General features: G+C 41.8%; 1 protein-coding gene and 1 long non-coding RNA gene across 3 annotated transcripts; both read left to right on the top strand.

Annotated features, from left to right (window-relative positions):
* Positions 1-5,090: 5,090 nt before the first annotated feature.
* LOC139189012 (uncharacterized) lies at positions 5,091-6,440 on the top strand. The gene is made up of 4 exons (XR_011572470.1): positions 5,091-5,498; positions 5,582-5,679; positions 5,763-5,860; positions 6,036-6,440. It is a non-coding gene; the product is annotated as an uncharacterized lncRNA (long non-coding RNA).
* A 9,388-nt stretch (positions 6,441-15,828) lies between these two features.
* On the top strand, positions 15,829-19,357 carry LOC103445397 (uncharacterized). Of its 2 annotated transcripts, none has more exons than XM_008384403.4 (4): positions 15,829-16,116; positions 17,634-17,717; positions 18,823-18,934; positions 19,055-19,357. In XM_008384403.4, the coding sequence occupies exons 1-4, from the start codon at positions 16,042-16,044 to the stop codon at positions 19,153-19,155; spliced, it is 372 nt and encodes a 123-aa protein (XP_008382625.1). In that variant the 5' UTR covers positions 15,829-16,041; the 3' UTR covers positions 19,156-19,357. The 2 variants fall into 2 exon arrangements, with proteins under 2 accessions (XP_008382625.1, XP_070663364.1); XM_070807263.1 differs by having other exon boundaries at positions 15,893-16,116; positions 19,067-19,357.
* Positions 19,358-20,667: the final 1,310 nt, after the last annotated feature.

Below are 20,667 nucleotides of genomic sequence, written 5' to 3'. Positions count from 1 at the left end.
AAGAGAGGCCTAATAATCCAACGGCTACTAGCCGTTACATTAAAAAACATTTCAAACTATTAGTGTCGGTTATAACCGACACTAATAGTAGAACTATTTAAAAAAAAAAAAAAGCTCTTTAATGCTGTCGGTTTTAACCGACAGCAATAGGAAACATTAAAAAAAAAATAGCCAGCCCTCCAGCCCTCTCCGATCCCGTGGGGCCCTCCCAGATTCCAGAGCCCTCTGGCCTAGCCCTCGGTTGGAGACGGTTTTAGGGCTATTTTCGGCCCTCTGGCCCTCTGGACCCTTCGGTTGGAGATGGCCTAAATGCTAGATCAACTTCCTTGGCTAGTGATATTTGCTTAACCCATTTTCCTTCTGTTTTAATCTGAATATTTGGTTGATTTGTAACCATATTTTTTTAGATAGTGTCAAAGGGATGCTACTAAGAATATTTGTAATAGCTAGTTGTAATAGAATTAAATTAAGTAAAGCTAGCAAGTCTTGACAATAAAGAAAAACTAGTTGAAACATAAAAACAATATAGACCTGTAAGGACTGATGCTTTTCAATTTTATTTTGCAGTCCTTCTTCTGCCCACAGACTGAACAAGAGTTTTCTACCTATGAAAAGCTGATGCGATATGTTCGGTATGCTAAAGCTGCGAAGGTTTCAATATATGCACCAGTGAGTTTGAGCTCCTATCTTCTTTATTTTAGTCTGCTCTTTTTTCTAATAATTGTCATGCATATACGTATGTAGCTTAAATGTGGATTTCGTAGCCTAGAATCTTATTTCCAAATGAGAAAAATGATGAAATTTCAACACTTTATCAAGCTGTTTGTGTCTGTTTAAGATTGCCCTTAGATCCAAATACATTATCATTGTCTACCATTCATGTGTGCTATGATTGTTTCCTGTCCTTTAAAGTAGGTTACTTAGTATGAATCTCTTGATGTATTTAAGAGAAGTTTCGATAATGATTTGCGAAGTATAAGTGCATTCAAACAATTAGGTCTGAGTATACTGTGTACCATTTGCTCATGGTATGGCAAGTGTGAATTTTGTTTAACGGGTACTAATCCACAACTCCAGTAAAAACTTACATCCCTTAGTTTTTTGAAGATCTAATACCTAATGATCAGCTTGCTAATCAGGAGTAATTTTTCCATAATTAGGAGTAATTTTTCCATAATTAGGCGTTTTTTGGTTGAAAGGGACATAAGGAATTTGATCTTGTATGAGACTTGCTTCAGTTATGTATTTGCATTTGTTGATGCACAAAATCAGCGAAGACTTTGGTACAACAGAAAGTGTCAGGTTTTGTGACCTTCGCTTGGTTGCTTCGGTCACTAGTGAGGATAAGTACGTAAATGAATAGAGACAGAGAAGCAAACACAGGATGTACGTGGTTCACCCAGATTGGCTACGTCCACGGAGTAGAGGAGTTCTTATTAGTAGTGAAGGGCTTACACAAGTACAAGGGATCAAGCTCTCAATTTAGTGAGTTCTTGTGAATGATTTAACACAAAATGGCATTAGGCAATATTGTGGGGGAATGACCCCTATTTATAGAAAAACTTGTAGCTTTGTCACATTGACATGTGTCATGTTATGATTGGTTCTTGATGTCGACACGTGCTGCGCTCTGATTGGCTTCTAATCTTGACACGTGTCGAGTAGTGATTGGCCTCCTGGTCGGAGGGGAACTCTTCTGGGTCCTTGACAGTATAGCGTTGGCCGGTGCTCGGTAGTTTCGGGATTGGTCAAGTATGGTACAAACAGTGCTCCCCTAAGTTCCCGAGTGAGGGAAACTCCTCGGTTGGGGACTTGCAAGATCCAATCCCTTGAGTAATCACGAAACTTCTAAGTACCGAAGTGTGGTCTGATCTTCATCTGCCCTTCTCTGGAAGTACCTTTCCTCCATCCGGGAATGGTGTATTTAGCTGATGTTGACGCACAAGGTAATGTATCAATTTCACTTGAAGCTTAGTTGTAGTTTCGGGCTTAGTCAAGTGTGATACAAACCCTATAGTAGGAGTCCCCCAAGTCGCCGAGCTAGGAGATCTGCCGAAAGAGGTGACAGACAAGGTAAGCAGTCAAACTTCCAAGTAAGCAACCCAGGATCAGAGGTTTGACTTCGGCTTCCGGTTGATTGTTCTCCTTCTCCTTGTCTCTCATTCAACTGCCAGGATAAGGAGAAGCAAATGGATAAGAGATGATATGAGATACTTTTGCTTTTGAAGAAGTAACTTTCCACAGGCTTATTCTTGAACTGTGCTGGAGGGTTTTCTGGTGCCCTTCAGAGTATAAGGCCGACTCAAAAATTTGAGGGTCAAAACAAGTCCATCAAATCTAGAGTATGTTCGACCTTGATGATATGGGATACTTTTGCTGTTGACGGAATAATGAATGTGGTATGGAAAGGTGTCGTGCTGTAGTGATCTGTTTCAGCTCACCGTTGAACCTTCTGCTTCAATCTTTTGCATGGCAGAAGTGGTGTGCAACCTTTGCATTTAAATGGTCCTTCAGAACATTCCTTCATAGTGACTCATCCACGCTTGGCAGCTTCAGTGTAAAGAGCCAATATCTGATCAACTGTCATGAGGTATTTGCCGGTGGAATTCGTGACCTTGACAGCAGTTGAGGATGAGTACTCGAGAGCAATGCTAAGTAAGCAACCAGGCAAAGGCTCCAGGCAGTCAGTTCCAAATTGGAGGTTTGATTTCAGGTTCCGACTGACTGCTCTCTTTCTCCTTGTCCTGCAGGTGTGGACAAGGACAAAGACAAAGACAGGGAGAAAGCATGATATGGGATACTCTTGCTTTCGACCCTGATGATATGAGATACTCTTGTTCTTGGTGTGGCTTATTTGCTGAGGCATTATCGGGGGGAAATAAAGCTGAGTATTTCGAGAGGTTATGTTGAGGGTGCCTTTTCGAATGCGAGAAAGGGTTGAGCATTTTTGCAGGTTTTTCTGTCCGTTGAGGAGGGAGGTCAATGTATATAGGGATTTCCCAATAACAAGTAGTAATGCTATTCCTTTACCCTTCTTGGTCACAGCAATGTAGTGGGAGCTGCCAGCTTCACGTGTTTTAATTTTGTCAGAGCACTTTGAAAAAGTGGTATGTGGTATCTGGAAAGCTGATGTTGCGTGTGAAGATTACAGACAAGCTTTATCTAAGGAAATCTGGCTCTCGAAGTTCTGAGAGTTGTGCCTCTTCGGTTTTCGAACAAGCAATCCCGTCGAGGATCTGACTCTCGAGATTCGGAAAGCGGTGCTACTCCGGTTTTTTAGAAAGTAATTATGTTGGGAGTCTTTTCTCGAATGTGAGTAAAGGTTGGACGTTCTTGCCAACCTGTCTTGCCGCAAAACACGGAGGTCGACACACATAGGGACTTTCCAGTTGTCAAGCAGTGGTGCTGTTCCTTTACCCTTATGGGTAATAGTAGGGTAGCTGGAACTTCGAAATTCTCGTGCCTAAACTTTGTCAGAGATCTTTGACAAAGTTATATGTGGTACCCGAGGAGTTGATGGTGCATATGGAGAGCGGTGATTGAACAGTAAGATTCACGTGCTTTCTACTTCACCAGAAATCTTCGACAGAGTGCCCGTAATTTCCGCAAAGCTGATTGTGCATGTGACAGGTGCTGACGAGGCTGAAAAAGCAGGTGCTTCTTCGATTTCTGAGATCGGCCCTCGTGGTCTCTGAGCAGCCCAGCTTTTGAGAAAGCAAACGCCTCTTCGATTTCTGAGATCGGCCCTCGTGGTCTCTGAGCAGCCCAGCTTTTGAGAAAGCAAACGCCTCTTCGATTTCTGAAGCTCCGTCGAGTGCAGATTTTTATAGAGGCTGACATTAAGTTCCACAGCACACTTGAATCTCTACCAGTAGAAGCTCATTTCTTGCACTTCTAAGATCTTGATTTGTCTGACCTCTTCCCTCTTCAACACATTTGAAAATGTCTGGACCCTCCGACCGTCGTTTTGACTTGAACCTTGGAGAAGAGACAGCCACGCCTTCTCCAGACAACATATGGCGCCCATCCTTCATATCCCCTACCGGTCCTCTTACCGTTGGGGATTCTGTGATGAAGAATGATATGACCGCTGCAGTGGTGGCCAGGAACCTTCTCACTCCCAAAGATAACAGACTACTTTCCAAACGGTCTGATGAGTTGGCTGTTAAGGACTCTTTGGCTCTTAGTGTTCAGTGTGCAGGTTCTGTGTCTAATATGGCCCAACGCCTATTTGCTAGAACCCGCCAAGTTGAATCATTGGCTGCTGAAGTGATGAGTCTCAAACAGGAGATTAGAGGGCTCAAGCATGAGAATAAGCAGTTGCACCGGCTCGCCCATGACTATGCTACAAACATGAAGAGGAAGCTTGACCAGATGAAGGAATCTGATGGTAAGGTTTTACTTGATCATCAGCGGTTTGTGGGTTTGTTCCAAAGGCATTTATTGCCTTCGTCCTCTAGGGTTGTACCTGGTAATGAAGCTTCAAATGATGAACCTCCAATGCCTCCTCCTTCTGGGGTTTTGTCAAGTACTGAGGCTCCGGATAACCACCCTCCGGTGCTTTCTCTTTCTGGGGCTCTACCGACTGCTGAGACTTCCCCTAAGCAACCTTTGTGAAGGCTCCCTTTTGTTTGTTTATTTTGACTCATGTATATGTACATATTTGTGGCTTATCGAAAATATTAATAAATAAGCTTTGCTTCATTTCAACATATTGTGTTAAATACACCAAAGCCTTCTTCATAAAGTTCTTTGAATTTTTTCTTTTGTTGAAACCTGTATTGTTGAAGCTTTGTGAGTGAAGCATGTAGTTTGAGGTAGTGTTCCCTTAATTTCCCGAGTGAGGAAAACTTCTCGGTTGGAGACTTGAAAAATCCAAGTCACTGAGTGGTTGTGAGACTGCCGAGTATCAAGGTGCAGTAGCATATGGTGGGAGTCCCCCAAGTCTTCAGGCGAAGAGAGTTGCCGAATGAGGTGTCTCGCGTGTTACTAATTTGTCAAAGTAACGAATCCTTGTTTCGATGTCACACATTTGTATATGCTTTATCTAAAAATATTTCCAACTTTTGTGTGTTTGATGCTGCATGCTATTGACTAGACAAGATCAAGTGCAATTAGTAGCTTTTCTCTCTTTTTCATCTTTTCTTTGGTGGAATTGCTTTTCGTTTCCACTAATCAGCCTGAGTGGATGCAAGATAACACCTTTCTCTATAGCTCAGATTGCAAAGTCGTCTTCATGAAAGTTTTTCCTTATCTTGTGAACTACAACATATCCAAATTTGAGATCCATCGGAGTAGTACAACTTCAGAAATTCAAGTATGATGAGTAACTGTTCATCAATGTTCTGTTAATCCGTCAGACTTGTTGTGAGCTTCGAAACTCCATTTTCTCTTGTTCAGATCAACATACTTTCTTCATCGAAGTTGTTCCTCAGCTTGTGAACTACAACATATCCAAATTTGAGATCCCTCGGAGCAGTATAACTCCAGAAATCCAGGTATGATGAATGACTGGTTATTATTTTTCTGTCAACCCGTCAGATTTGTTGTGAGCTTCGAAACTCCATTTTCTCTTGTTCAGATCGGTATGCTTTCTTCATTGAAGTTGTTCCTCAGCTCGTGAACTACAACATATCCAAATTTGAGATCCCTCGGAGCAGTATAACTCCAGAAATCCAGGTATGATGAATGACTGGTTATTATTTTTCTGTCAACCCGTCAGATTTGTTGTGAGCTTCGAAACTCCATTTTCTCTTGTTCAGATCGTTATGCTTTCTTCATTGAAGTTGTTCCTCAGCTCGTGAACTACAACATATCCAAATTTGAGATCCCTCGGAGCAGTATAACTCCAGAAATCCAGGTATGATGAATGACTGGTTATTATTTTTCTGTCAACCCGTCAGATTTGTTGTGAGCTTCGAAACTCCATTTTCTATTGTTCAGATCGGCATGCTTTCTTCATTGAAGTTGTTCCTCATCGTCTCTTTCATAACATATCAAAAATTCAGAATGAACTAATGGTTAAATATTTCCAGATCTTCGAAACATCACAGCAGCTTCGAAATCTGCAAGAATCCGACTGTCATGTTTGGAGCTTCAACACTTTAATTTCCGTCGCTCAAACAGAAATGGTTCCTTCTTGAAAGTTGTTCATATGCTCAAGAACTATAGGGTGTCCAAAATTCAGCTCCATTGGAGAAGAGCAGAGGTTGCAGAAATTTGATAGATGAAAGGAGGCGGAAGAGGGAGAGAGAGAAAAAGTCTCTTGGGTTGGATTTCTATTTTGGGGTAGATTCCAATTTTTGTAGCACCTTCATTATTGATGAATTGCTTGTACTTTTGTCCATTATGAAACTTGGGACTTTGGCTTGTTGTTGGATCTATTATAATATGTTTGGGAACATATATAAGTGAATAAATAAGAAGGAAAATTTTGGGCCCTTGTGGGTGTAAAACAAAAAATGTTTATGTTTACCCAAGTGTTTTTGTACAAGTTCAAGGGCATCTTGGGTTTTGTGAACAAAATTTGTTTATTTGGAGCAAGGTTTTGTTTTGAAGCTTTGTAGGTGAAGCTTTGGTGTTGAAGCTTTGTAGATGAAGCTTTCGAGGTGAAGCTTTGATGGTGAAGCTTTGTAGATGAAGCTTTCTGGGTGAAGCTTTGATGGTGAAGCTTTGTAGATGAAAGTATGTAGAGGGAGCTTTCTAGGTGAAGATTTTTTAGGTGAAGCTTTGTAGGTGAAGCTTTTTTAAGTGAAGCTTTTCGGGTGAAGTTTTTTTTTGGGTGAAGCTTTGTGGGTGAAGCTTTTTAGGTGAAGCTTTGTGGGTGAAGCTTTGGAGGTGAAGCTTTTCGGGTGAAGCTGTTTGGGTGAAGCTTTTTAGGTGAAGCTTTGGAGGTGAAGCTTTTCGGGTGAAGCTTTTTGGATGAAGCTGTTTTTTTTTTTTTTTTTTTTTTTTTGGCGCTTGACACGTTCTTCATTTGCTTGTTTTGTAATGACTGTGGAAGACGGATTGCTTTCTGATTGAGAAGGGTTCCGGCATCGCTTGCGATGAATGTAAAAGAGTGAGGGCTGAGTTGGCTAAATTACCTCTTTTTTGAATTCATTGCCAAATGGCCTTCATTACATAGGATGCCGAACGGCTATAGCTCAACACTTGTACATCGTGAGTCTATTTGTAGTAGTACTTCAAGTGATCAGCGTTCCATGGATGGCCAAGGGTCTTGCCATCGGAGCTTCTAAGTGTGTAAGAGCCAGGGCGACTGATGCCAATGACTTCATACGGTCCATCCCAGTTTGGACTAAGTGTGCCTTCACTCGGGACTCTGTCGCAGAGTAATCTTTTCTTTAAGACCCAGTCTCCTATTTTGAAAGAACGAGGCTTGACCCTAGAGTCATAATAGTTGGAGATGCGCTGCTTGTAGGCGACATTCCTCAAGTGAGCTTGGTTTCTGTGTTCCTCGACTAAATCCAAGTTGAGGGTGAGTTGTTTGTCATTTTCACTTTGAATGTAGTTCTGGACTCGGAATGTTGCTTGCTCGAGCTCAACAGGGACAACCGCCTCTGTGCCAAAGGCAAGTGAGAATGGAGTTTCTCCTGTTGAAGTCCGATATGAAGTGCGATATGACCAAAGAACTTGGGGTACAAATTCTGGCCAACAGCCTTTAGCTTTGTCCAAGCTGGTTTTCAAAGTGCGCTTGATTATTTTGTTGATGGCCTCAACTTGTCCATTAGACTGGGGATGAGCTGGAGAGGCAAAGCATAAGTTGATGTTGAACTTAGAGCAGAACAACCTGAACTTCTTGTTGTCAAACTGTCGCCCATTGTCAGTGACTATCGCATTGGGAATGCCGAATCTACAAAGGATGTTCTTCCACACGAAGTCTTCTATCTTTGCCTCAGTAATGGTTGCCAAGGGTTCTACTTCGGCCCACTTTGTGAAGTAGTCCACTGCAACGACTGCGTAACAGACTTTGCCCTTCCCTGCCGGCATTGGGCCGATCAAATCAAGTCCCCACTGGGCGAAGGGCCAAGGGCTGATCATAGGAGTAAGAGGCTCTGGAGGGGAATGAGGAATAGTTGCATATCGTTGACATTTGTCACATGAGCGGGATACTTTGATGGCATCCTGGTGGAGTGTTGGCCAGTATTATCCTTGGCGAAAAGTCTTGTGTGCTAGGGACCGAGATCCAGCATGATCTCCACAGACTCCCTCATGTATTTCCCGAAGGACGATTTCCGCCTCGGCAGGCGTAAGACACCTTAAGTATGGCAGGCTAAAACCTCGCTTATAGAGTTGATCATTGATGATCAGGTAGCGGGTAGACTTGTATCGAATTTGCTTAGCCTGGACTTTATCATTTGGGAGGGTGCCATGAGCAAGGAAATTATAGATCGGGGTGATCCAACTATCCCCCTGTTGTAAGTTGCATACTTCTGCGGCCATGGTGCTTGGTGTTGCCAACAGTTCGACATGAATTTTTCTTCCAATCTTGTCTTCCACAGCCGAGGCGAGGCGAGCCAGGGCGTCTGCATGACTGTTTGCCGCTCGAGGAACTTGGGTGATCTGGTAATGGAAGTGCTTGAGCAAAAGTTGTGTTTGCGCAAGATATGCTGCCATGGAGCTGTCCTTAGCATCAAAGTTGTTGGTAACCTGGTTGACCACCAATTGGGAGTCACTGAAAATATCAATTTGTTTAACCCCGAGGTGTTTGGCCAAACGTAATCCTGCTAGAAGGGCTTCATACTCGGCCTCATTATTTGATGCCTTGAATTTGAAACGAAGAGCATACTCCATTGCTACTTTGTCGGGTGTAGTCAAGACTAGTCCCGCTCCACAGCCCTGTTGGTTGGATGAGCCATCAACATACAGACTCCATGCTGGGGTTGTTGGTTCTATCTTCTGAGCTTCCGGGGGTAATGAAGCCACTGCTTCAGGTGTAGAAGCAATGTCAACCGGATATGTGAAGTCGGCAATGAAGTCTGCCACTGCTTGGCCCTTCTCAGCTGGCTTTGGTTGGTAGGAGATGTCAAACTCACCCAACGCTATTGCCCATTTGATCATTCGCCCTGAAGTGTCAGGACTTTGGAGTATCTGTCGAAGAGGATAATTGGTAAGCACGATGATGGAGTGCGCTTGGAAGTAAGGGCGGAGTTTTCGAGCAGACATGACCAATGCCAGAGCCAATTTCTCAATGTTAGAGTACCGTGTCTCCGCATCTTGTAAGGCTTTGCTAGCGTAGTAGACAGGTCACTCAATATTCCCATCCTTTCGAATGAGAACGGAACTTACGGCTGAAGCTGATACCGATAGGTAGATAATGAGAATGTCTCCTACCTCGGGCTTGGAGAGTAGAGGGGCTTTACTCATGTACTCCTTGAGGTTTTTGAATGCCTCGGCACATTCATCAGTCCATGTAATGTACTTCCTACTTCCCTTAAGTGCTTTAAAAAAGGGAGCACATTTGTCTGTGGCCTTAGAAATGAACCTGGTTAAGGCTGCCACCTTGCCAGTAAGGCTCTGGATGTCCTTTGAAGTTACCGGTTCCTTCATGTCGAGGATTGCTTTGATCTTCTCGGGATTAGCTTCAATGCCTCGTTGGCTAATCATGAAACCTAAGAATTTGCCAGAGCCTACGCCGAAGGCACATTTGTTGGGGTTTAACCTCATTCGATACCTCTTCAAAATAGTGAAAGTTTCAGATAGGTTGGTGATGTGTTGGTCAGCATGTTTGCTCTTGACTAACATATCATCAACGTAAACTTCCATGCTCTTCCCAATCTGCTCGGCGAACATTGAGTTGACTAGTCTCTGATAAGTCGCTCCTGCATTCTTTAGGCCGAAAGGCATGACTTTATAGCAGTATAGTCCTCTGTCGGTAGTGAAGGCTGTGTGTTCTTGATCCGAAGGGTTCATGAGGATTTGGTTGTATCCTGAGTAAGCATCCATGAAGCTCAGGAGTTCACACCCGGCCGTAGAGTCTATAAGTCTGTCAATAAGAGGAAGAGGGAAGCTATCTTTCGGACACCCTTTGTTTAGGTCGGTGTAGTCAACACACATCCTCCACAAGACCTTTTGAAGCGAAAGACTTTCTTTGGTCGGATTTTTCCTAACAAGGACCACATTTGCTACCCATGTCGGGTAATTGACTTCGCGGACAAAGCCTATGCCTTTGAGTTTTTCAACTTCTGCTTTCATTGCCTCGTATCGTTCAGCATCATAAGATCTTCGCTTCTGTCTCACCGGCTTGATCTTGGGGTCAATACTCAAACGATGACAGATGACATCGGGAGAGATGCCTGGCATGTCCTCGTATGACCAGGCGAAGACTTCAGTGTTCTCTTTCAAAAAAGATATCAATGCTAACCGAAGGGGTGGTGACAATGTGGTGCCAATATTCACCATGCGGTCTGGATGATCTCTTGAGATATGTACCTTCTCCAACTCTTCAGCAGGTTGGGCTTGCTGGGTGAAAGAGTCATCTCGAGGATCATCGGGTTGATTGTTGCTATCAGGAAGATCCAAGGTCGCTTCATCTAGGCTGGTCTTTGTGACTTGGTCATGTACAGACAGGGTTTCCTTGGGTCCGGGCAAGTGTTGTTGCTTAACTGAAGTGTTGTAACATGATCGTGCACTAAGCTGATCTCCTCTGATGTAGCCGTTGCCATGGGGGGTTGGAAATTTCATCAACAGCATATGCGTGGATACCATAGCCTTGAGATCATTGATGCCTGTGCGCCCAAAGATGACATTGTATGTCGTTGGGCAGTCAACCACTAGGAAGTTAGTGGTAATGGTACTCGTGTAAGGGCCTGTACCAATAGTAAAGGGTAAATGTATGCTCCCTAAGGGTTGCACGATATCACCGGAGAAGCTTATCAGAGGAGAAATCGAGCGATCGAGCAAGTGTTCAGCTACACGGAGTGCCCTGAAAGCTTCGGCAAACATGATATTGACCGAAGCCCCTGTGTCTACGAGGATTCGTCGAACATCAAAGTTGGCTATGTGAGCCTCCACGATCAATGGGTCGTTATGAGGGTAGATGATGCCTCTTTCTTCCTCAGGGTAGAAACATATCGGATCCCAGTTAGGTTTTTGATACTTCCCTCCCCTGATGTCTTCCACGTGAAACACTTGGTGACCAGGCCTCAGACTTCGTTCACTGTTTTTCATGGCCCTATTAGAAGATTCAGATATGGGTGTGCCGCCGCTTATGGAATATATGACATTCACCTGGCGTTGGTTACGGTTATCCCTTTGAGGGTGAAGAAGGAATTGATCAATTTTTCCTTCTCGTGCCAAAGCTTCAATACGATCACGGAGGATGATACATTTCTCGCTATCATGGCCGTTATGCTCATGGTAGCAACAAAACATGCCCGCGTTATTCGGGGGCGTGTAATCTGGGTGCCTCGGCTTTGGCTTTGGTATCAGGTGAGCTATGCTGGGGTAAATGGCCGCGCATGTGGCATTCAAGGGCGTGTATGTCTCATACCTTGGGGTAGGGGGTATTTTGACGCGGGTTTGACCCACTGCATTGACTGCCTGGGGGCGAGCGTTATTGTGGCGATACCCTTGGTTATCGGGATAGTGTCCCTTACTCTTTTTACTGAAAGGAGAGTGGTGAGGATGGAAATCCTTCCTCTTGCCTTGAAATTGATATGTCTGTTGATTCGGTGAAGCATTATGCAAGGCATGGGGAGGTGCCACTGCTGTTTGGAAAGTCGAGGTCTTCTCATTTAGGTGAGTCTGGCTTCCACCTCCCACTTGTTGATAAAGGATGGTTGTAGGGGGTTTCTCCTGATATGTCTTTGCCTCGGCGGAGGCATGGTTATAAGCCTGCGCCATCACCTCAGAGTAAGTCTTCCAAGTATTGGCATTGATCATGTATTTAAAGAAACAATCACGTAGGCCTGCCGTGAAGGCTTTGAGGGCAGTCTTGTCGTCTGCCTCGGCACACCGGGAGTATTCATGGCTGAAGCGGCCAGCATACATACGTAATGACTCGTCTGGCTTCTGGCGGATAGTGTACAAGTCATCTGCAGAGTGCAAGCGATCGGTTTGGAAAATGTGTTGGGAAACAAATAGTTTCCTCAATTCCTCAAATGAGTCTACCGTCTCAGGTGTAAGACGACAATACCAATTTAGAGCTCCACTAGAGAGGGTGGAGGGGAAGAGAAGACATCGCTCTTCGTCGGTGTGCATCCGGTATGCCATGGTGGACTCAAAGAGGTTAAGGTGCTCAATCGGGTCCTCTTTTCCAGTATAAAGTTGCAAGCCAAGCTTTTGCTTTGTCTTTGCTTGAAGGGGGGTGTTGAGGATCCTCCTTGTAAGAGGGCCAGGCCTGGGTTGGTTCCAGTCAGGTATTTCAGCCTGACGTTCAGCCTTCAACTTGTTTACTTCCTCAAGAAGTTGTAGGACAAGGGGGTCCTGAGCGGAGTTATGTGTCACTGGAGCTTTCTTTCGTAAATCTCCATCTCCTCTTGGAATTAGGAAGGTTTGATCAAGGGCATGTGATTTTTCCCTGGACTCGCTGTACTGGCTTCCAGGGTATGTCTGTCGGAACACCTCTGAGTCCCCTGTACCCTCATGTCTCTCTAGGACTTGTTGCCCCTTCCCCAAATTGGTGGCCGGCTTGGGCCGTGGCAGGGGACCGAGTCTCTCAGAAATCCTTGGGTCATTAATCTTTGAGCTTATATGGATGGAATTCTCTCGACGTTGCTTCAGGAAATCCCGACAATCGCGAAAGACGGCTTTCGATCCTTCTGCCCCTTCAGCAAAGAGGTGTCTCCCTCCACTTCTCATGGTTCGGGTCGAAGCAACTGGGTTAAGAGAAGCCTCATGTTGATTATCAAGTCGAGGGGTAATCTGTTCCCTATCAGGGATATCTATGTCGAATGCATGTGACCCTCCATGTTGGAGGGCACCCAGTTGATGGTTGACTTCCACGGGAGCAACAAGCTCGCGTGTCTGAGCTTGCCTAGCTTCGTGGAGTGTCTCGAAGAGCTTCTCATATTGCTCCTGGAGGACCTCATTCCTCATTGCTATCTTGTTGTTCTGAGCTTCCAACTCATCGACTTTAGCTTGAAGAAGAACTCGTTTTCCTTCCTTCTTTCGTTGTTTCGCACTATGTGCAAGGGGGGTGTCATTCTGTGTGCTGTGGCTTCCTTCGCTTCCCATGTTGGAGAGGGATGCCTGGTCAAAAGAAAGTGTACGAATGATAGAAACCAGCTTGACACAGCTGAAGAGAGTAGGAATAAGTGTCGTTTCCCACAGACGGCGCCAAATGTTGATGCACAAAATCAGCGAAGACTTTGGTACAACAGAAAGTGTCAGGTTTTGTGACCTTCGCTTGGTTGCTTCGGTCACTAGTGAGGATAAGTACGTAAATGAATAGAGACAGAGAAGCAAACACAGGATGTACGTGGTTCACCCAGATTGGCTACGTCCACGGAGTAGAGGAGTTCTTATTAGTAGTGAAGGGCTTACACAAGTACAAGGGATCAAGCTCTCAATTTAGTGAGTTCTTGTGAATGATTTAACACAAAATGGCATTAGGCAATATTGTGGGGGAATGACCCCTATTTATAGAAAAACTTGTAGCTTTGTCACATTGACATGTGTCATGTTATGATTGGTTCTTGATGTCGACACGTGCTGCGCTCTGATTGGCTTCTAATCTTGACACGTGTCGAGTAGTGATTGGCCTCCTGGTCGGAGGGGAACTCTTCTGGGTCCTTGACAGTATAGCGTTGGCCGGTGCTCGGTAGTTTCGGGATTGGTCAAGTATGGTACAAACAGCATTAAAGTAGGGCAACTCAGTTTGTACTTTCAGTTTAACTATAGGCTTCCTTTTAGCCTCATCTTATCGACAATCCTATAATAAGTTGCCTCCTTATATTTCTGGGTTTTTGGTGCCTGGCTGCCAACAAGGTATAGGTCGGGCTTCTCTGTAAGAATTTGATTGTTGTTTTCGTGGTCTGATATTACGTCAGTTGATATTCCCAACTGGAAGAAGGGCTTTATCATATTGTACTAATAAATCGCTAAGTTTCCCAAGTAGGCTATTCAAGCAACTTTCGTTATAGTCTTCTAGATTTGAAAGCAATTTGGCCATCATGTGTAGGATTTTCGAAGCACCATTCCGAATGAAGTATCTAGGTCAAAAGCTGGGAAGAAACGCTCATCAGGCCAGAGCTCAAAGTCATCTGTCACTAAACAAGGTAAAGATGTGAACTTCTTCACTTGATGGGAGAGGGAGGGAGATGAATTACTATGTTATAATTGATGAATTTGAGTTCCTTAATTTTTCTGTTGTAGGTGAGGAAAGCACCGAGCCTGCAGCAGCATGCAACAGCTCAACTGAAGGTCGAAGGTTGCGTTCTCATGGCAAAAAGCAAAAGTGAAGGATTCTAAAGCTTCCAGAATGTCAAATTTGTAAAACTCTCGGTTGTTCTGGCAAGTTTTGTTGTAGTGTGTGTGTCCATCATCATGTCATTGGAACTAATCTACCATCATTTTGTGATGGTTGAACTTGAAGTCCTTTAATATATAGTAGTGGGCTTTCCTTTTTTAATAATTGGTTCGCTCGGCATTTTTTATGCATGAGTAGTGTTTTGGCTGGGGATTAGCATTCCTGGAGAACTGACATTTGAGCATCTAAACTAGGAGAGAGACCTACATACACTATTTTGCAACGGATGGGATTCCATATTATTGGTATAGTAAGAATATCGTCACAGTTCTGTTGCCAATATGCATATTTAACAAATATATGAATGAACTAACAAATAAGTAGTATGCATTATGAAACTTAAGAAGATATCTAAATCAACTTAAACTCTATGTTAGACAATTATTTTTCCGAGGTGCTAATATAAGATGCTAATACTACGGTCTAGTAGTATTCCTTCACTTGTAAGTGAGAGGTTTTAGGTTTGAATCTTGTCAAAGACAACTTTGAACCACAAGTCCATTGTGAGGCTAAGCTCACTCTCTCTTCCTTAGTGTAGATAATGAGAAGTCATGTTGTTCCAAAAAAAAATTGTCTAAGTTTTTTAAATTGTTGTTGGCAATCCAAAATGTTATCTTGCTATAATTTTTCACTTTCAATTTTATCAAAAGACGATATTCTAAATCACTCTAATTTATGATAAAGAAAATTCGAACTTGAGTGCAATAAAACGAGCACATTGTACTATCTAACTGACATAACTTACATCTGCATCATTTTGTGAGAGAGTAGTGCAACATAACTTTTTAAAGTGCTAGTAACAATCCCATATAGAGAAAGGTATATAAAGAAATTATTTTAGGGTGACCAAGACATTTAGATTGAGATGCCGCATTTTCCTTTGTTGTAATCTCTAACTCTCAGAAATTTTAGAGTCCAACAAGTGGACTACGTATCCGTGCGAATTTAGACACATAAAAAAAACTTCTCTACCCCACCTCCTAATTTGTCAGGCTAATCATGGTCGACTTTGGTCTCGCCCCCTCTCACAAAATCCCTAATCTTAAACTTGTGCATAAGAGCTTCTCCTGACTCTCCCCAAACACCCCTGTTGTATACAACCCTAGTCACCGCATGGCCCAACAACGAAACACAGTCGTTTGGCAGATCCTCGGTGAGCGAGCCAATTCAAAACCAGTAACGGCTGCTTCCCTATTTATGAAGCCGGTAAAAACCTAATTTTGGCGCGCTCTCTCTTCTCCCTCTCTCTCTCTCTTTCTCTCTCCAAATATGCAAAAATCCAGCGCAGAATACACAATTCTCGTCTGTCCGCATGAAAAATCGAGGACCAGCTAAGAACCCAGATAAGATTCTTCTTCATCGTCTTTATTACCATACCATCTTAAGCATTCTTCGTCCTCATCATCCCTCACCAGAAAATGGTACCACGTGTTTTTCAACCTATCTCTCTCTTCCTCCTTCCATGTTTGCTCCCTCGCTCTTATCCAAAACCCAGCAATAAAAATCCCCTCGCTTTGCTGTCGAGAGCTGCGCAGAAAGTTCAGTTTTCTGGGTTGGTCTTTTTCTGAGCAATGGCACCGAGGAATAGGTGGCTTCAGATTCCTGAAGGTTGGGAGTTGGATAAAAGAGAAGGGAATCATGTAAAGGTAGTCTAAAATCTATACCCTTTTAGTTTGAATGGTATTTGGTAAAGCTTTCTTTGTAAATTTTGAAGCTTTGGGTTCGGTTTTGATTGCGGTGCGATGTGTCTTTTTATATGATTTGTGCTGTGACTGTTAACGATTTTTTTGTTCATTTAAAAATATAGGGGACATGTAAGGTATATGTTGTTTTAGAGAACTGGGAACCATGTGCTCTCATTTGCTTACGTGGAAGATATTTTAAAAATAAAATTTGTTGTTGATTTTATGAGGAGCAGAACCACTGTTTTGATCATTCGAAGTGCAGATTTGAAGCTTTCGGTTGTTTTCTGGTGTTGTTAATAAATTGTTTAATTAGCTTAGATGCTCAACTTTTTTTTATACAAGCTGGGAGGGGATTCAAACTTGGGTACATAGGCAGGAGAACATCCACCTATCCAATGTGGCTATGCCCACACCTGTGGTTTAAAGGCTTAAAGCTGAAACTTACTATAGAAATTTTTTTTTGTCTGGACTGCACGTGAATTTGTGTTGATCTTATATCGATAGAACACAAAAATGTCATACTCTGTTTAGGTAGAAATGTTTGATACTACAAAACAATGTATTTCTTATTAGATGATACTGGTTATCTTTTAAGATCGCTCAATGTTAAAATGATATAATTGGCAGTACATACATGGTTGGTACAAGATCGTTGAAAATTCAGTTCAGCTTTGTTGGACATGTTTTAGATGAATCTAAGTATTGTTTCCATGTAACTTCTGTACATTTGAATTTCATACAGCCAATATATATTTAGTGCATGGCACACGATCATTGAACATTCAATTCAGCTTTGTCGTAACATGTTTAATTAAGAGGAATCTTGGTAATGTCGTTTTCCAAATAATTGCACGTGTTGAATTACTTCAACGGTCACATTATAGGTGCTTACTTAATGTTTGAAGCATGTTATCATCAAGCGATGCAAGATTTTTGGTGGTTATAGCGAATGCGCGCATGATGGTTTTAATAAAAAGAATGCCTTTGTAACATTAAATAGCTCAATATATAATAAACTCAGTTTTTCCTAATATAAGTACCACGTAGTTTTACCAATTACTGGCATTTAATCATATGGTCCTTGTTAGTCGATTTTAGATTCACTCATTATTATTCATGGACTTAGCTGTGCTAGATTTAGCAAAATCCTGGTTCTGTCATTGTTATACCGTACTTCTGGACTTTATGCTTTCCTTCTTTTCATAATCTTAAGCCTTATACATTAGATCAACTTCCTTGAGTGATATTTGCTTCACTATTTTCTTCTCTCTGCATATTTGGTTCACTTGTAACCAGATTCATTAGATTGTTGGGCTTTTAGCGTGCTCAAAGTCACGCTACTAATGTTATGGTACTAGTTATGATACCATCAAACAAAACGACGTTAAAAGTTTCAATGATAAAGATAAAATAGTTGAAACATAAAAAAGTTTAAGAGCTGCAAGGACTGATACTTTTTTTATGCATGGCAATTGTAGGGCTTCTTCTGTCCCAGAACAGGCCAATCATTTCTAACGTTTGAACATCTTATGCGCTATATGAGATGGGTCGACTATTATGCTGTGAGTTTGAGCTTCTCCTACCATTTATTTTTTAGTTTATAACTTTGTATTAATTACTGTGCATATATCCTGATGAACTGTGGATTTTAAAAGTCTAGAATCTTATATCAACAAAGGAAATGATGAAATAGAATTTGATTAATTTTATCTAGTTTGTTTTTATTTGTGATTTCCTTTAGTTTCAGCCTTGTCTACCTTATTCTTGTGCTATGATAGTTTCCAATTCTTTAAGTTAAGTTACTTAGGAGCCCTTTGATGTATTAGAAAGCAATATTGATCTTGATATAACTAGACATCATAAGCTCTAAATACACAATGATATTGTGTATGATTTGCACGTAGTATTAGTTAATAAATGATAAGTACCTTTAAGATTCCATTCATTGGTAAGTGTCTTTTAGGTCTGTTATGTTCGTTCTGTGAATTTTGTTTCACAAAAAATAATCCACGATAGTAAATTGTGATTTTTCTTTAAGATCTGATAATCAAACTTCCTGATGTGGAACAAATTTGTCGTATTTAGGCGCTTTTAGGTTGAAAAGGATGGCTAAGGAAATTCATCGTTTGCAAATGTGAGATTAGAAACTGGCTTCAACAATGTATTTGCATTAAAGTAGGGTAACTCCTTTAGTTTTGTACTTTCCTCCTCCCCGGCTGGGCGTGGCAACTTAACTATTGAGAGAATCCAATTCAGATGCCTCCCTTTTTTGTTGTTGAAACTCAGATGACTCCTTATTTTCCTAGTTTTTGGTGCCGGGCTGGCTACAAGGTTACAAGTTATAGGTATACGCTTCTGTAAACAATATGCAGTGCCGAAGCAAGGAAACTTAATTGTTGTTTTAGTGAGAGGATATTACTTCATTAGTGAGGAGAAGGGTTTTATCCTCCTCTGCTGTTACAATGGCTAATTCAATTAATAAGTCTCTTGGGATCTAGAGTAGGCGATTCAAGCTACTTTCGTTATATATTTTGAAAGCAATGTATGATGGAAAATCTTCTATGTTTTCTCTTTTCTTATACAATGCCCTAATCCCCGTACAGGGTGACATTGATCTGAATCTGCTTCCTTAAATAAATTGTGTATGCATTTACCCACCATTTGTAGGATTCCAATGCCAAGAAGCCGTATGCCAAGAAGCCGAACAATGGAGCAATCTTTAAATTTGGGGAAAATCCTTCATCAGGCCAGAACCCAAAACCATTGATGATTGAACAAGGTAAAGTTCTTTATTGTAACCGAGTGAGGAAGGGAGGCCGGTATCAATTACTCTGTTATAATTGATTGATGATATTTTCCACATTCCATATTGTAAGTGAGATAAGCACTGATTGTGCAGGGTACACTGCAGCCTCGACTCAAAAGCCAGATCCAAATTTTCAATTTGTTGCCAAGCCGAGCACTTCAAAGGCCAAGCACAAACAGCAAAGGCGAAAGTGACGGACACCGATATAGATTGGATCATCTCAACATGAGAGTCTTAAATTGCACTGCTGCTAAACCAGAAATTTGGCCAATTTCATAACCCTATCGGTTGTGCTTATGTTTGAACTTGGATATGTCCACCTTATTCCGTGATGATTAAACCTTGAAATCCCTTACAATAGTAGGCTTTCCTATCTATGGTTTATACTTGGTTCTCTCCCCATTTTTGATACATGAAGTTGACATCGGCAGGTGCATGTATGCATACAGGCCTATCGATTAGAGAGAGCTTTGCCTGGCTTCAGATTGACTAACTAAGCACAATGATTTACATGAAATGGGAATGCTGAGGTACGGTGTCCCAAACTAATCATGCAATGCTACGTGAGAAAGTTAAAGCATATGTGACATATGATAGATTAAGGTCAACGCTACCTTGGTCCTTGGCGTTCTTGTTTCATGTAAGTCTCTCCAAAACTGGAGCTTCTGACTCAAAGTCATGGGATACACAAGGAAGAAGTTGAAATATTCAACAAATATATGAATAAACTTAGACCAACTCCAACCCTTGGAGTAAGTCCTAAATTCCCCCCCCCCCTCCTCAAATTTCTCTCCAACCCTTATTCTAAAATTGAGTTTAAGTGTTAAAACTTAAAGAAAACTCAAATTCCTCTCAAGATTTAGCCCAAAATTAACGGTGGAGCCCACATGTGAGAGTGAAAAACAAAAAGTGAAGCCCAAATGCCCAACTCTCACCTACCTAAACCTTTGCAGGTGCCAAGGAAGCAGCAGCCGGACCCCACCCATGTAGGCTTGCAATCATGAGCCTAACGGCTCTATATTTTTTTATCGTGCATTTAAATGGGCCGTTGGTTGTCCACATTCAAATTTTTGTCTTGTTTTATATTTATATATTTATTGAATCCAACGGCTGGTATCTAATATAATCAAATTCAACGGTATAAAAAAAGATCTTACGGCTCAAATTTAAATTCAACGGCTAAAATAATTTAAAAATAATTTAACTCAAAATTCACCTAAATTTAGTGATTTTTTTTGTTAAAATCTAAATTTTTTGGACTAAAATTTTTAGATTTTACTCCAAAAGTTAGAGATGGTCTTAGAAATAAATAGCATATATCATTGATGCATGAGAAACATAGGGTATTGGTTCATATTTTGTCTTCCTTTGTAGGCCCAAAATGATGGGTTTGGTTAGGACAAAGCACCTTTTCTTCCCATAAAAGGTCGCAGTTGGAGCAAGAGAGAAATTACAAGCAAAGCTATACACAAAGGGAACCACAAAAATCATTGTTTTGTTGCATCCTGCATTAAGCATCCTATGCATCATCATCTTCCACTAACCCACATTACTGAAACTTGCATTTCAAGCCTTGACTAATTAATCTAATGCAACTGTTGCTTATATCTAAGACAAGCAAGACCCTCCCTTTTTCTTTCTTATTTTTTCCTGGATTTTTTTTTTAAAAAATAACCAAGAAAAAAGTTTCCCAATTTTACAACACG

Source organism: Malus domestica, chromosome 10, assembly GCF_042453785.1.
Source record: "Malus domestica chromosome 10, GDT2T_hap1".
In the NCBI taxonomy this organism is placed as follows: domain Eukaryota; kingdom Viridiplantae; phylum Streptophyta; class Magnoliopsida; order Rosales; family Rosaceae; genus Malus; species Malus domestica.
Note: the sequence above shows the minus strand (reverse complement) of the source record. Positions and strands in the feature narration are given on the sequence as shown.

What these genes read in the sequence shown, in the direction of transcription:
- LOC103445397 (XM_008384403.4), top strand. Translation starts at nt 16,042, where the DNA reads ATGGCACCGAGGAATAGGTGGCTTCAGATTCCTGAAGGTTGGGAGTTG. An exon ending in GAGAAGGGAATCATGTAAAG is followed by an intron (nt 16,117 to 17,633) that starts GTAGTCTAAAAT and finishes TGGCAATTGTAG; the next exon opens with GGCTTCTTCTGTCCCAGAAC. An exon ending in GATGGGTCGACTATTATGCT is followed by an intron (nt 17,718 to 18,822) that starts GTGAGTTTGAGC and finishes CACCATTTGTAG; the next exon opens with GATTCCAATGCCAAGAAGCC.